Here is a 17332-nt window from a genome sequence, read left to right as displayed (position 1 = left end):
TTTGTGAAGGTTAATTATTTCATGAAATGGGTAAAAGCCACATCGTATGTTAGCGTGACCCAATCTGTAGTATGCAAGTTCATAAAAAAAGAGATAATATGTAGATATGGGTTTTCAGAAATGATTATTTCTAATAATGCCAAGAACTTAAACAACAAAATGATGAATAAAATGTGCACTCATTTCAAGATCCATCATTATAATTTGGCATTATATCGTTTGAAGATAAAAAAGGCAGTGAAACCTTCAAATAAGAATATCAAAAGAATCTTAGAAAAAATGATCGATACTTATGAAGATTGGCATGAGAAATTACCTTTTGCCTTGTATGCTTATAGAACATTAGTCTGAACATCTACTAGGGCCATCGTATTTTTCTTGGTTTATAGAATGGAAGCTGTGCTACTAGTCGAAGTGAAAATTCTCACATTGAAATCTTGATGAAGGTTGAGTTAGAGGAAACAGAATGGGTTCGAAATCGCTATGAGCAGTTGAACTTCATTAAAGAGAAAAGGCTTATAATGCTTTGTCATGGTCAATTATATCAAAAGAGGATGATAAGAGCACATGATAAGAAATCCACCATTGTTGCTTTAGGAAATGAGACTTAGTACTGAAAAAGATCCTTCCAAATCAATATGACAATCGAGAAAAATGGACACCAAATTGGAAAAACCTGTATAAGGTGAAAAAAGCCTTTTCTGGTGAGGCATTGATTTTAACAGAAATGGACGAAGCTAATTTACCTACTCTGATAAATTCAGATTCTATAAAAAAATATTTTGCTTGAAAAAAATTAAAAAAAAATGAGAAAAAAAATGACCTATCTAAGCTAAAAACATGAAAAAAAGATAACTTGGATGTGAAGGAGAAGTATCATCAAGAGAAGACCTTACAGTACAGGGGCAAATGTTGTTTGATAAACTCCAAAGAATAGAGGAAGTCATCTGATTTAGATTTGGGAAAAGAATCCAAGAATATTTTGTTGATGACAATGTTGTGATCATTTTTTGGGTACCTTTGTTTCAACCTAAGTAATTTTATGGCCATGCACTTATTATTAGTCTAATGAAATATGCTTTCTTTTTTTTGAAAATAATGCTTATCCATTCTTTTACCTCATTTGATATCTTTGTTCACTTTACAAATGAATAGGAAAAATGTGTGATTGCATTTTATTTGTCTTGAACTTAAAATGACAAAAAACATGAAAGATCTCAACATTACTTTTTTAAAAGATAATAAAAGCAAATGAAAAAGAATGAAAAAAGCATAACAAGACATTGAAGTTGAGAAAGAATATAGTAGTCAAACGTTAAGAACAAATCGGTCATATGGCAATTGCTAAAAATTTTGATAAAAGATGCGAAAAGTCGAGAAATTTCGAAGAGCTTTTTTACCATAATTGAAAATAAATATTTTGAGTACATCATTGCATCTAGAGCATTCAATACATGCATTCAGGAACGATTATAACAAGGACAAGAATTTTTCATTTCTAAAAAAAAAATAAAATTTTGGTCTTCGAATAAGGATAATGATAAAAAAAAAAACTTAAAAAAAAGACAAAGAAAAATTTACTTTTTCAAAGATGACATATTGGTTTCGAAAAAATTTTTTTTAAGTTATTAAGCCTTTGCTTAGAAGAGCTTTTTTAAGATTTTTTAAAAGTTGTTGAGCATTTACTTAAAGTAGCCTTGTTTTTCAAGATAAAAATTTTTAAAGTTGTTGAGCCTCTGCTTAGAGGAGCCTTTTCAAGATGAAATTTTTAAAGTTGTTGAGCCTCTACTTAGATGAGCTTTTTCAATATGAGAATTTTTAAAGTTGTTGAGCCTATATTAAAAAGAGTATTTTCTAGATAAGAATTTTAAAAATTGTTAAGCCTCTACTAAGAGGAGCATTTTTTTAGAATTTAAATTTTTAAAAGTTGTCAAGTCTCGAGTAAGAGGAGCATTTCGATTTGATGAGAAAAACCTTCTGATTAGTTTAAATCTGAAAAAAAAAATCTCTTTAGATTTCGGAGAAAATTGTTATTTTTATTTCTGTCATATTCCTGATCATCAGTAATGTGTAAATAGGAACAATTGTAGAGATTAAATTTGTTTGGATTTTTAATGGGGTCTCAATTTAATATCTATCGAATATCAGGTTCTCAGGCTAAGGCTCGATTTCGATGCAACCAGGTTGAGGGCCTTAATTTCGATTCAACCGAGCTTGAGGCCCAATTTTGGTTGAGCCCGAGGCCCAATTTTGTTTTAGGCCCAATTATACTTTTTATTTTATTTACTTTATTTTTTAAAACAAAATACCAAAAAAATAAAAATAAAAAAAAATAGAAAAAAATAAAAGTAAAAAAAAAAATAAAGAGGCAGAAAGGTGCCTAGATGCTGTGCATGGCACCACTAGCACCACCCACCCTTGCCAAGGCCTTGTGTTACCTACCCAGGCACAGGCAAAGGCCAAGTAAAAAAAACAAAGGGATAGAGAGTGGCTGGTGCCTGAGATACCGTACACGATACCTTTTTTTGCCAAGCCTTGTGCCACCTACTCAAGTACAGAGTCGTGATCAGAGTTTTATAAATAAAACTCCATGGCCCACCCTAAAAGAAAAGAGGAAAACCTTGCAAGAAAATTACCAAATTAAAAAAAAAAATAAAAAAAGGCTTTTTGTCAAAAAAACCAAAAATCAAATAAAAAATAGAAGCACAGTCCTTCCCTTTGGGAAGGAACCCAACGCCAAAGCCTTTACAAAAAAAAAAAACAACATCATTAGTTTCAGATTACAAGAAAAAAATAAAAATATAAAAGAAAAATGGTTTTACCAAACCTTTAAGGTTTAATTTAGGGCGTTTCGACAAGATTCGGGTAAAGTTAGGCCCAGATCTTTGTTTAAAAGGTTAAAGATAATTTTTGAAAAGCTTTCGTGATTTTTCGACAATCGATCGACAACCACCAAAGGCGGTCTTAGTGACAGACGGTGATTGATCGATTGGGGTTGAGAGAGAGAGAGAGAGAGAGTTTGAGAGAGTAGAGAAAAAAAAAAACCAGAGAAAAATGAAAGAAAAAAATTTTGCTTTTTATAGAAAGCTGAAAGCTAAAATGACGTTGTTTCAATAAAGGACCAAAAAGATGTCATTTTAAGCCCCAGATCTGCACGTCAACCCGAAACTTGACCTAGGGGCTGCGCACCTGACCCGGTGACTTAGCATCCTTCTGACCTCTGATCGGTCCAGCTGAACATGCCCAGACCGAACTAGATCGATGTTAAACCATCAAACCAACCAACTCGACTTAGACCAGTGTTGACCGAACCGTTAACTGATCCGATTTAGGTAATTTTTTTTTAATTTTTTGAATTTTTTAAATATTATTTTTATTATTTTTGTTATTTTATTATTAATATTTATTCATGTTAAAATGTTTAAATTGGCTAGAATAAATTTTTATTGTAATAAATAATTAATCAATGAATAAATAAATAATGAAATATATAGTTAAAATTTTTTTTGATAATTTTGATTTTAAAATAAACCTAATAATAATTAAAAAGTAATAAGAAAAAATAATTAAAAAACAAAAACAAATAATAAAAGTAATAATGAAAATTTAAAGAAAAGGAAATCTTTATCCGATGGTGAGATTCGTAGATACTTCGAGTAGTGATACCTACAAAATCTTTAGGTGAGAAGATTTTTTAAAAATACTATCAATATATTAGAGTATTTATAAAAAATTTTCAACACCATAAAAAATTTCTTTTTTACTAATACATTAAAAATAAGTGATAAAAAATAAGAAAAAAGAAAATTTTATCCGATAACAGGATTCTAAAAGTATTCCAAGTAGAGATGCTTTAAGAAATCCCTAGGTGAGAGAATTTTTTTAAAATATTACCAGTATATTTGAATATTTATAAAAAATCTTTAATATAACAAAAATTTTTCTTTTCTTAAAAAACTTAAATAATAATAAAAAATAATAAAAATCAATAAATTTTTTAAAGAGTAAAATAAAATGGGTGCATCAACATGTTAGCATTTGCACTGCATGTCTGATAGTTTTTTACGAAAAGTAAATTTAAACCTACGAGAATGAGATTTTAAGGTATTCTGAGAAACGAAGCCTAAAAAATCTATAGGTGATAAAGAGTTCTTTCAATGTTACCAATGTACTGAAATATTTTAAGAATTATTTCAATAAAAATGTTCTAATTTATTTTTCTTGAATAAAATTGTAATAATAAATTTTTAATTAAAAAAAACTAAATTTCAATAAATGAAAAAATCAAGAAAATTATTTTTCAAAGACAAAAAATAAGATCGTTTCTATCAAAATCAATAGATAACACGTAGTTAATTGATACTATTTTAAATAGGCATTGTGGGGGTGCTAATCATTTTTTACGCGTAATAGACTTTTGGACCCATATTGTTTCGTAGACCCCAAAATTATTTTTTGAATAAATTTTAATTAATTTTAAAATCTTATTAAAATGATATATTTTAATAGATGGCCCATCATATCTAGCTAAAAAAGATTGATGGCGACTCCATTATTTTATTTTTCATTTCCAAATTTGTCAGACGACTCCAAAACCGTTACGATAACCAAAATTAACTTTTTTTTCTTAATAATAATAATAATAATAATAATAAGTAAATTTGAATAAGGGGAAAAACGGATAGGTCAAGATCATAACAAAATGAAAGGACAGACTATAAAGTTAAAACTATTAACAATTACAATCCAAATGAACATGCAAAAGAAAATTTCCAATACCCACCCAATCCCACTAAAATTTGTAATGGATAACCCTGGTAAACACCATTCATATTGTAGAAAATAAACAAAAATATCCTAAACAATGAATATTGCCCTTAGCCTCTTTGATTAAAAAGAAAATGCCAATTAAGCTCAAGAAGGATAAATAGTAAATTCTCAAATATAATCAACAAAAAAAATACTCAAGCAATGATTAAAAGATTTCAAAAACTTAAAATTTTTTTTTAAAAAATAAAAGGTTGTGCATTGCATACCTAGAGCTAGAAAACTCAAAGAGCTTGCCAATATTGGAGAATATGATGACAGCAACCTCAGCATCATAGAAAATGGCGAGTTTCTTAGCCTTTTTGAGCAAGCCAACACGCTTCTTGGAGAATGTGACTTGCCTGCTGTTAGCGTTCTCTATTCTTTTTATCTCTATTTTCCCCTACTGATTTTTCTTTATTTTTATCAAAAAAAAAATCAGGAAAACAAGAATATGGTTCTTTCAGTTCAATCTTTAGAACAAATTAAAAACTAACAACTTTTTTTGTTGATTATAAATTTTGCTTTGTTTATAAAGAGGAAAGAGCTTAATTTGGAAAAGACAAAAAAAAAAGGAAAGATTGCTTAACAGTGTGTCTGGATTGAGGGAAAAAGAAGGAAAAGAAAGTAAAGGAAACAAAAGTAAAGAAAACAAAACTCCTCTTCGGATAAATATTTAATTTAAAAAAAAAAAGATAGAAACCAAATAACATTTGATTTTTTTTGTAAACTCAATTTTTTTAATACCTCAATTTGAAGAAAAAATTAGAGAAAAGAAAGTTGAAAAAAAATTTTATACAAAGACTATTATATTCATCTTTTTATTAATACAAAAATTCTAATAAAAAAATCTAAGCAGATCACAAATATCTTATAATTTTTTTTAAATCATCTCTTTTTTCAAGTAAATTTCACATATATCTTCTAATATAAAAAATTTTTATAATTTTTTGGTGATTTTATAATATAATACCTTTTATATGAATACATCGCTAAAGTAATAATGTGTTGAAATTTGGACAATAATCAAAAAATCTATCAATACATGTTTATAAAACATTTTTTTGTTTCATTTGATTAAAAATTAGTAATATAACAAAAATTATAAGGTCATATAAGATAACAAATATATTATGTTAAAAAATGCTCTAAAATTACAAGTAATGAAATGTTATAATTAAAAAAAATTATTATAATGAATTTTTTTCACTATTTATCAAAATAATAATTGTTAAATTTTTTTTTATTAATTTTAATTATCTAAATAAGAGATACATGTATTTTAAAAAAAAAAAATTTCTTTTCCTTTTGTTTTTTTTCTTTATTAATATTTATCGTAAATTAGAGAGAGGGAAAATAAAAATCGGAGGCGTTTTTGAGTTGTTCTCCTTTCTATTTTTTTCGTCCGGAGGGTTCCTCTCTAAAATAATAGTGTCTTCCCAAAATACCCTTCACATTTTTTTTTTTTACATTGATGAGTTGTCCGACAAGGAGATAGATTTTATTATGTTAGATTTCAAACTACAATTGTACTTTCCAATTAATTTTTTCTATTGGCTCATTTTTAACAATTAAAAAATTCTTTTAACACAAATCATAATGCATTTAACATTATATTTTGTGTTTTAAAATTCAAAGACAATGCAAAATCAGGTCATAGTAAACCTCACCAATTTTAGCCATGTCGGTGTAATACGCTTTTCGAGGAATGATAATGATAAGGATAAAAACAAGGGGGAATTGGATGAGAGCTGCTTGAGAACTGAGAATCACCAATCATGCACGAACTGTTTATAGTTTTCCAATCGTGAGGAGTTTGAGCCAAAATTTGAGCATCTACGCCTCCACGAGCGGGTCTTGGCTCAATCCAGCTAGGCCTGGCCAGCGGGCACTTCTTTTCAAAGCTAAGCCCGAGTCCAACATCTTCACATGCATAGCATAGCATGAACGTTTTTATGTTTGACGCGAAATCATGCTTGCTTCTTATCAAACAGCCCATTTTCAATTATCACTTCTCAAGCCTGCTAGCAACTAGCGACGGCATACACGCAAAAACCTTTTCTCCCCAACTCCTTTACTCGTTCTAGTCATGCCACAATAATCCCGATCGAGTCAATGCGACTCAGGTACCTCTGCCGAACTCTACCCACCTCCGAGTCATTCTCGTTACTTCACTACTCTTTCTTCTCAACCATTCTTCCCCAGCCAACTCACTTGAGCCCAAATCCACAACGTGAAACATATACCCATCTGTTAAGGTTATGCTTACGACAATGTGGAAAAGTCAAAACTCATTACACGTTCGACGAAATTTCTCAGACAAGAGAGCAGGCTTTAGAAGCCGGCAAAATGATACACGCATGCGGTTTGAAACTTGGATTTTGTTCAAAAGGGTTGTTGGGAAATGCAATTCTTGATCTTTATGCCAAATGTGGGGATGTCGACTCTGCTGAGAAGTCATTTCACGGTCTTGAAAAGAGAGACGTATTGGCTTGGAACTCAATTATTTTGATGTATTCGAAACGAGGATTGTTAGAAGAAGTTGTTATGAGCATCGGGTCTTTGCTGAATAGTGGGATATTGCCAAATGAGTTCACAGTTGCTACCCTTTTATCTGCTTGTGCTAGGTTAAAGGATGTTGAATTTGGTAGACTAGTGCATTGTTATGTTGTTAAAATGGGGCTTGAAGTGAGTTCTTTTTGTGAAGGTGCTCTCATTGACATGTATTCTAAGTGTAATTATGTGACTGATGCTCGGCGGGTCTTTGATGGGTCAATGGATCTTGATACAGTTTCTTGGACATCAATGATTGCAGGTTATGTTCAGGTTGGCTTGCTTGAGGAGGCGCTGAAAGTGTTTGAAAGCATGCAGAAAGTTGGTCATGTTCCTGATCAGGTGGCATTTGTTACTATCATAAATGCATTTCTAGGCTTAGGTAGACTTGATGATGCATGTGCATTGTTTTCCCAGATACATAATCCAAATGTTGTAGCATGGAATGTGATGATTTCAGGGCACGCTAAGAGAGGTCATGAGTTGGAGGCTATTGAATTTTTTCAAAATATGAGGGCATCTGGAGTTAAGTCCACACGATCCACATTAGGAAGTGTGTTGAGTGCGGTTGCTAGTTTAGCAGCTCTAGACTTTGGCTTATTAGTTCATGCTGAGGCAGTTAAACAAGGGTTAAATTCTAATGTTTATGCGGGAAGCTCTTTAATCAGTATGTACGCTAAGTGTGAGAAAATTGATGCTGCAAAGAAAGTATTTGATGAGGTAAATGAGAAAAATGTTGTCTTGTGGAATGCAATGCTTGGAGGATATGCACAAAATGGTTCTGCTGACAAAGTAATTGAATTGTTCTCCCAGATGAAGGGGTCTGGTTATCACCCTGATGAGTTTACCTATACCAGTATCTTGAGTGCATGTGCTTGTTTAGAATGTCTAAAAACAGGTCAACAATTTCATGCATTTATTATCAAGAACAAATTTGCATCAAACTTATTTGTGGCAAATGCGTTGGTTGATATGTATGCAAAATGTGGGGCTTTAAATGAAGCAAGGCATCAATTCGAGGCTATAAAAAATCGAGATAATGTTTCGTGGAATGCAATTATTGTTGGATATGTGCAGGAGGAGAATGAGATTGAGGCTTTTAACATGTTTCAAAGAATGATTTCATATGGATTTGTGCCTGATGAAGTGTCCTTGGCCAGTATACTCAGTGCCTGTGCAAATGTTAAAAGTCTTGAGCAAGGGAAGCAAGTCCACTCTCTTGCAGTCAAATCTGGTTTAGAAAAGAGCCTTTATGCAGGAAGTGCCCTTATTGACATGTATGCCAAGTGTGGGGCCATTGATGATGCATGCAAAGTCCTCTGTGGTATGCCTAAACGAAGTGTGGTCTCTGTGAATGCTATGATTGCTGGATATGCACCAAAAGATTTAGATGAAGCAATGTTCCTATTTCGAGAGATGCAGGTCGATGGATTGAAACCATCTGAAGTCACATTTGCTAGCCTTTTAGATGCTTGTGATGAACCTCATAAGTTGAACATTGGAAAACAAATCCATTGTCTTATAGTGAAGAGGGGCCTTTTGTATGATGAAGAATTCTTGGGGGTGTCTCTCCTGCGCATGTACATGAACTCCCTTAGAGATACAGATGCAAGAATTCTGTTTGCAGAGTTCCAAAACCGGAAAAGTGCAGTCTTATGGACTGCTTTAATTTCAGGTCATACTCAAAATGATTGCAATGAGGAGGCCTTACATTTCTTTCGAGAAATGCATAGCTACAATGTTTTACCTGACCAAGCGACATTTGTCAGCATCCTTAGAGCATGTGCTGTTTTATCTTCTTTGCAAGAAGGCAGACAGATCCACACTCTCATTTATCAAATTGGTTATGACTTTGATGAGTTAACAACTAGTGCCCTTATAGACATGTATGCTAAATGTGGGGAAGTTAAATGTTCTGCACAAGTTTTCGAGGAAATGAACAGCAAGAATGATATTATTTGCTGGAACTCAATTATAGTTGGGTTTGCTAAAAACGGTTATGCAGAAGATGCATTGAGAATATTTGCTGGGATGAAGCAAACACATGTAATGCCTGATGATGTCACATTCCTTGGTGTTCTAACTGCATGTAGTCATGCAGGGAAGGTAACTGAAGGTCGTCAGATCTTTGACATGATGGTTAATTATGGGATTCAGCCAAGAGTAGATCATTGTGCCTGCATTGTTGATCTTCTTGGACGATGGGGGTTTCTTAAAGAAGCGGAGGATTTCATTGACAGTCTAAAATTCGAACCTGATGCTATGATTTGGGCTGCGCTACTTGGTGCTTGTAGAATACATGGAGATGAAATTAGGGGCCGGCGGGCTGCGGTGAAACTGATTGAATTAGAACCCCAAAATTCTTCGCCCTATGTGCTGCTTTCTAACATATATGCTGCATCAGGAAACTGGGATGAGGTTAATGCTTTGAGGAGGGCAATGAGAGAAAAAAGAGTGCTGAAGTTCCCTGGATGTAGCTGGATTGTCGTGGGACAGAAGACAAACTTGTTCATTGCAGGAGATAAGTCTCATCCTAAAGCAGATGAAATTGAGGAAATTTTGAAGAATTTGGTGGTATTGATGAGAGAAGATGGGTATGCTCCTGAAGTCGATTCACTTGTGGATGAGGAAGAGTGAGAGAAACCTCATTTTCAGTACATATTCATGCCAAAGCAAAATATCATGAACTATAATGTGCTTGAAAACCATTTGGCTAGAAGGCTGTGGCCAAGGAGGTAGAAGAGGTATTTTCAGAGGTCTAAATTTGCATGAGTTCCTCCAATAGTCAAGTTGTTGCTGGTGTATAGAATTAGATATATGGTTCAAATATATTTATTCAAGTAACTGGAAGCGTTAACTGGATTACACATGGAAAGCTGACAACATTTTTACATATTCAATTAGTATAGTGCTGAAAAATATCAATGTGAAGAAGGCCGACAGCGGAAAATGCTGCAGGAAAGATGGTCTATGCAATCCTACCTGAAGTGGCAAACCAAAGTAGGTGTTGTTGGTCTTTACTGCATACAGCATACTGATTAACATTTCTGTAAGTTAGGAAGACCCTTATGAAGCTGTTGATTGAACACAGAATCAATGAGGGTTGAAATTGCGCTTGTGTAAGCAAACTATTAGCAGCAGCCCCAACAGCAAGATAATGCGCGTAGGAGGGTCTACCATCAGCTGCTTCATTGAATATTGCTGCTTTTTGCCTTAAACAAGTCAATTTATTATTCTTTTTTATTGAAAACATATATATTTTTTTACATTCCTGTATTTGACTCAATAGATTGTGTAATTCTTTTTCCAACTCAAAGAGGTGGGTCGAAATCCCTAGATCTTTTTCTAAAACTATATGTTTTTTGCCACATTTTAGAACGTTATTAACTTATGCATATTTGAATGATGGGCAAGAAAAGATTTTTACTGCGTTACCATATCATTTTATCATTGGTGCGTTGATAAAATCACGTGATAATGCGGTGGGAATTCCTTCTTACAGATCATCCAAATAAAATTATTGCTATGAATCTATGTATTCAGCATTAAGTTGTTTTTAACGGTATGTCTTAGGCTTTGTTGCATCAGATAACTTTTGTTCTTATGAGTGATGGTTGAGACTTGAGACGTCAATAAATACACAATTTGGTTTCCAATTTTTTTTTTTTTAAAATGTACAATTGACCTCCTAAATTTTCAAAATGAGTTGGAAACTTGGTTTTCAAAATTTTGGTTGGTGGTTTAAAATTTTAGTATGTATAAAATACATTATTAATAGATTAAAATATTTTTAATATTTACTAGTGTTTGACATGTACATAACACGCATGCTAAATTTTTATTTTTAAAAATTTATTTTAATAAATAATTTTTTATACTATAATGATAATACTAAATATTAATAATTTAATTTTAATTTTGATATAATATAAATAAATTTTGATAAATTTTTGTTAACTTCAATACAAGTTTGGTAACTTGTGATATAATTATGATAATCATTGATATAATATAAGTAAAATTTGATAACTTTTGATAAAATTTTAATAACTTATGATATAATTTTGGTAACTATTGATGCAATTTTGGTAATTTTTGACAAAATTTTAGTAATCTCTTGATGTAATTTAAGTAATTCTTTGATAATTTATGATATACTTTTGGTAATTATTAATAAAATTTGAATAATCATATATTTAACAATAAATTTCAGCAGGAAAGTGTGATTTTAGTTCTAGTATAAGATAAATTTCTTTTTATATAATAACATTATTGTTTCATTCAAATTTAGAATCTTTTTACTAAATTTTTTTATTAAATAGATTTATGGTAAGTTTATGTTAGCCTCCCAAGATGAAATTTTTAGTTCCATTTCTGATAGTAACCAAGGTCAATTCCTATCAACTTTAAGTATAAAAAATTTATTAATAATTGATAATTAAATTATTGTTAATTTACTAATATGTTATCAACGATTTACTATTAAACTATTAATAATATACAGCTAAATTATTAATAATCTATTACTAAATTAACATTGATTTATTACTAATTTATAAATGATTTATTACTAATTAATAACTGATTCACTATTAAATTGTTGATAATTTACTATTAAATTACTGATAATTTGTTATAAAATTATAAGTGATTTACTATCAATTTATGGATAATTTACTATAAAGTTATAAATGATTAATTAATTTACTATTAAATTATCATTAATTTATAATTAAATTGTTAGAGATTTATTATTATGTTATCATTGATTTACCACTTAATTTTTTATTATTTAGCAAAAAATTATCATAGATTTATTACTAAATTAACTGTAATTCATTATTAAGTTATAACAAATTTATATTAAATTATCCATAATAATAATAACATTATTATTTTATTCAAATTTAAAATTTTTTCACTAATTTTTTTATTAAATAGATTCATGGTAGGTTTATTCTAACTTCAAAATAAAGGTTTTGACTTCGTTTCTACTAGTAATCAAGGTTTAATCCCCAACAAGTTTAAGTATAAAGAAAGTTATAAATGATTAACAATTAAATTATTTGTTATTTACTGCTAAGCTATCAATATTTTATTATTAAATTATCAATGATTTATTACTAATTTATAAATGATTTACAATTAAGTTATGAATTATTTATCATTAAATTATTAGTGATTTACAACTAAATTATTAATAATTTATTATAAAAGTTATAATTGATTTACTACTACTTTATTAAAAGGTTATCAATGATTAACTAAAGGGTCATTTGGTATTGTTGTGTGCTTTATGTTTTATGTTTTTGAAACTTTTGTTTTGTTTTATTTTTGTTTTATTTTCAGTTTATTGAATTTGAAAACATGTTTGGATAGAATATTTTTATTTTAGAAATGTGAAAACAAAAATATGTAAAAAAAAGTGATTAAAGCTTTTAGGCTCCATTTGTTACTAATAATCTAATAATATTTACTAATATAATATTATTTATTAATATAATGTTATTTATTAATATATTATATTAATAATATATTAATAAATATTATTATATTTATATTAATATAGAATATATTAATAAATAATATAATAATATGCTATATTAATCATATATTAATAAATAATATATTGTATTAATAATATAATATTATTTATTAATATATTATTAATAAATATATTATTAAATAAATATAGTTATATATTTATCATAATATTATATATTAATGAAACAATATTTTTAATAAATAATAATATGTTATAATATATGATATTATAATTTTTAATAATAATATAACAATAATTTATAATGTAATTTTAATAGTTTTATTAATTTTAATATTAATAAAATAATAAAATAATATATTTATTTAATATATATTATTTATTAATAAATAATATATTAATAAATATTATTATATTAATAAAAATATTATTATATTATTAAAATAGTATATTAATAAATAATTATATTATATGAATAATATAATATTATTTATTAATATGTTAACAATATATTATATTATTTATTAAACTATAATAATATTATTTTATTATTAATATATTATATTAATAATGTAATATTGATTTAATATATTATTTACTAATATATGATTAATATAATAAATTATTTATTAATAAATTATTTATTTATGAATATAATATTATTTATTAATATAATATTTATATAATAAAACTATTATTTTATTAATATAATAATTGTAATGTCACTGTAACGATTTAATTGTAATTTTTGTAAATAGCACCTATGTGTTAACTGTACTAAATTGTTTTTAAAAAACTGAAAACACAATTTTTCTGCTTTCAACAATTTTCAAAATTTTGCAGAATTTTGTTTTCAGTTTTCAAAAATAGAAAGCAAAATCAACCCACCAAACATATTTTTGTTTTCAATTTTTTAAAAAAAAATTAAAAACAAAAACAAAAAATTGAAAATAGAAAACGAAAACAAAAAACAAACGACCCCTAATTTACTATTAAATTATCACTGATTTATTATTATATTTTTATGTATTTAGTATTATATTATCATTAATTTACTACTTAATTTTCAATTATTTATTTCAAAATTATCACCAATTTATTATTAGATTATCTTTAATTCATTACCAAATTATTATTGCTTAATATTAAATTATGCATGATTTACTATTAAGTTATCACTGATTAATTATTATGTTTTCAATGATTTACTACTAAATTATATTGATTTACTTTTAAGTTTTTAATGGTTAACTACTAAAAATTATCAATCATTTACTTCTAATTTATAATTGATTTACTACTAATTTATTTATGATTTACTACTATCAATTAATTACTATTAGACTGAAATTGATTTACTATTGAATTATCACTAATTTACTATTAAGTTATTATTGATTTATTACTTATCAATAATTAACTACTAAATTTTCACTTATTTTTTATTAAGTTATCCTTGATTTAATACTATGTTATTATGCATTTATAACTATATTATATTTAATTTACCATTAAGGTATTATGCATTTATTATTGTTTTATTACTTATTTACTAAAAGGTTATCAATTATTAACTATTAAATTATCATTCATTTACTATTAAGTTATCACTAATTTAATGCTAAGTTATCGATAATTATTATTAAGTTATACTGATTACATTTAAATTTTCAATAAATAATTACTAAGTTATTAATTATTTATTGCTATATGATTATTGATTTGTGCATATCTAAAAAAAGTAATCACAATGTATGTTAAAATATGCAATTTATAAGGGAAAGAAAGAAAGAAAAAAAGTTAAAATATAAATAACTTAAAAAGTATGAGTAAATGCTCTTAATTTAAGATCAATGGTTTAGCAAGTAAAAATAAGTTAAAATTATAATTTTTTTATGCTAATGCAAATACTAAAACTAAATTAAATAAATATATACAAATATATATTAAGTCAATGTTTATTAAAATATTCTTTAAATTTTTTAGTTCATGGTAAACTAGTACATATTAAGATAAGCTTTATTGATGATTTTATTGAATTATTAACGTTAGGATTTTAGGTGAGATGGTGATCCAAGAAGGGAGTGGATTGGATCTCTTCAAATTTTTTTCTCAACAAATGATTTTAATATAATTGGATAGAAATTAAAACCAATATCAAAATATGATGCAAATAACAATGAATTGATGAACTAAAAACAATATAAACTATAGTCAAAATAAAGAGATTGGGATATAAAAATCAAATACAAGGATTTATAAAGGTTCGATCATTCTCCGTAAGGCATTTACGTCCTCTCTCTTGGTTGTCCACACCAAGGCTTCAATTCACCGTTTTTGAATTGAAATTACAACCCTATCTTTTTCTCTCTAAGGCTTCAGATAAAAAACTTACATTCTCTACTTTCTAGGTTAAGTAGTAACCTCTCAATCCCACAAATTTAAGAGGATACCTCACCTTTTGATTGCAAAATTATTTAATAAAAATGCAAACTAAAAATACCTCTTAAAGGCTAAGTGTTTGTCTAATAAAGTATAAAAAAATATGATGAATAAAGAACACAATATTGCTTGGATACAACAAATACAAAAGATATGGATTTTAAGCTCTAACAGCTCTTGATTCTATGAAAATATAACATGTTTGCTCTTGCTCTCTTGCTTCATTAACCTTGTTGATATGTTGGAATGGCCAATATATAGAGAAATTGAAGATCTAGCCATTGGGGATGCTTGGGGAGAAGAAAATAGCCATTGAAAAGCATGAGAAACTAGCCTTTGGAGTTGTTCCAAGGAATATCTGATCAATCCCTTCCATGAAGGGATCGACTGGTTCAATTTTGCTGCCTATTTCACACCTTGCAAGGATTACCCGATCGATCCCTTCCTTGAGAGGATCGATTGGTTCAAAGGGGTGATTGATACCCTACATAGGGTGATCGATCCCTTCTTCACCCAAGAGCACAAACTGCATTCTGTAAGAAAAATCAATCGATCCCTTCCTAAAGGGATCAATCTTTCAAAGCTGAATAATTGTCTCTTTTTTTGCACTCTACTCATTAATTTGATCATATCTTGAGTTATACAAATCCAAATCACAAACCGTTTGACGATTAGAAACTAGACTTAAAGGGCTTTCTATCGATATAAAATTTATCACCTAATTCATTGTGTACGAATTATAGTTAATTTTCAAAACATGCAGTTTTTAAACAACTACAAAGTGTCTAGTAAAAATTCAAAATCTTTTCTTAGAAAATTTGGATTTTGATTTTGTTTAATCCATTAGAAAGTAGATGCAAAGAGCTTTCCGACCATATAAAATTGAAATATTAAAACTTTGTGAATTAATACAAAAAAATAAAACAAATTCAATGTTGGAAAACTTTGTTCTTGTAAAACAACTTTTTAAAGTTAATATATTTCTCAGAACTTATATTATTAAAATTGTATTAAGTCCAAAATGAATAAGTTCACTTTAAAAACAACAATTGGACTTTCATTTAAGCTCAAATAAATAATCTTTAAAGATAGATTTGGTTTGAAAAATATGAAAACAAAGAAAGGTTTGTTTACACTATGAAAAACATATTATTTATTTAGTACCAAAATATAAAACTTAAGAACATGTACTAAATAAATCTTTTTCAAAATCTTGATCAAACTTATTTAGCTTAATGTTTTGTCATTTCAAAATAAGGATCAATCAAGACTAACAATCTCTTCCTTTTTGATATGACAAAACTTAAAGATATATTTGCTTGATGAAAAACTTTCTTTGAAACATTTAAGATTTTGAAAAACCATTTTGAAAAACTCTCTCTTAAACAATGTATGGCAAAACTCCCCCTTAATTTATGTATCCTAATACAACACAACTCAACAAGCATATGTTAGTCAAATATATGAAATAAGCACAATCAAACATATGCATGTCAAGCACAAGCAAAATTGTCCATAAGATATTTCTTTCCTTTTTTGTCATAACAAAAAGGCATGAGCAAATTAATGAGTAAATAAACACAAAAATGCATTATTAACAAATATATTCATAAAACATTTCTCTTCGTTTTTGTTGAAGCTCTTTATACCAAATGTTTATGCTCTTATATCAATGGCTATAAGCATACAAGAAGAAATATCTCTAAACTCTTTCTCCCCTTTTGTCATTTCAAAAGAAAGAGAGATCAATTCAAAGCATGGGACAAAATGCTTGATACCAATAAGATTAAGAGTATTTTGAATGCATGTAATTAAGTGTAATATGCACAATGAAGTTCATATACATATATTCAAACACAAAAGCATAATAGTATAAATGTATCCAATTTTAGCATTTTAGCATAAGTCATCAAATTTACTACATGAAATTTATGAGCAAAGGATAATGAATGATATGCAATCTACTCATAAATCATAATATCATAAGATGTGCTTAGAACCTAAAACATAAATAGCAATTAAGCATAG

General features: G+C 28.0%; 1 protein-coding gene across 1 annotated transcript; it reads left to right on the top strand.

The window, feature by feature from the left end:
- The first annotated feature begins 6529 nt into the window (after nt 1–6529).
- Nucleotides 6530–10710, top strand: LOC111298909 (Pentatricopeptide repeat (PPR) superfamily protein). The gene has a single exon (XM_089758385.1). It carries the CDS (start codon nt 6922–6924, stop codon nt 9994–9996), a length of 3075 nt encoding a protein of 1024 aa, XP_089614511.1. The 5' UTR covers nt 6530–6921; the 3' UTR covers nt 9997–10710.
- Nucleotides 10711–17332: the final 6622 nt, after the last annotated feature.

This window comes from Durio zibethinus, chromosome 3, assembly GCF_047325235.1.
Source record: "Durio zibethinus cultivar Kanyao isolate XHJ-2024 chromosome 3, ASM4732523v1, whole genome shotgun sequence".
Taxonomy (NCBI): domain Eukaryota; kingdom Viridiplantae; phylum Streptophyta; class Magnoliopsida; order Malvales; family Malvaceae; genus Durio; species Durio zibethinus.
The sequence above is the reverse complement of the archived record's forward strand: the minus strand, read 5'-3'. Positions and strand labels throughout refer to the sequence as shown.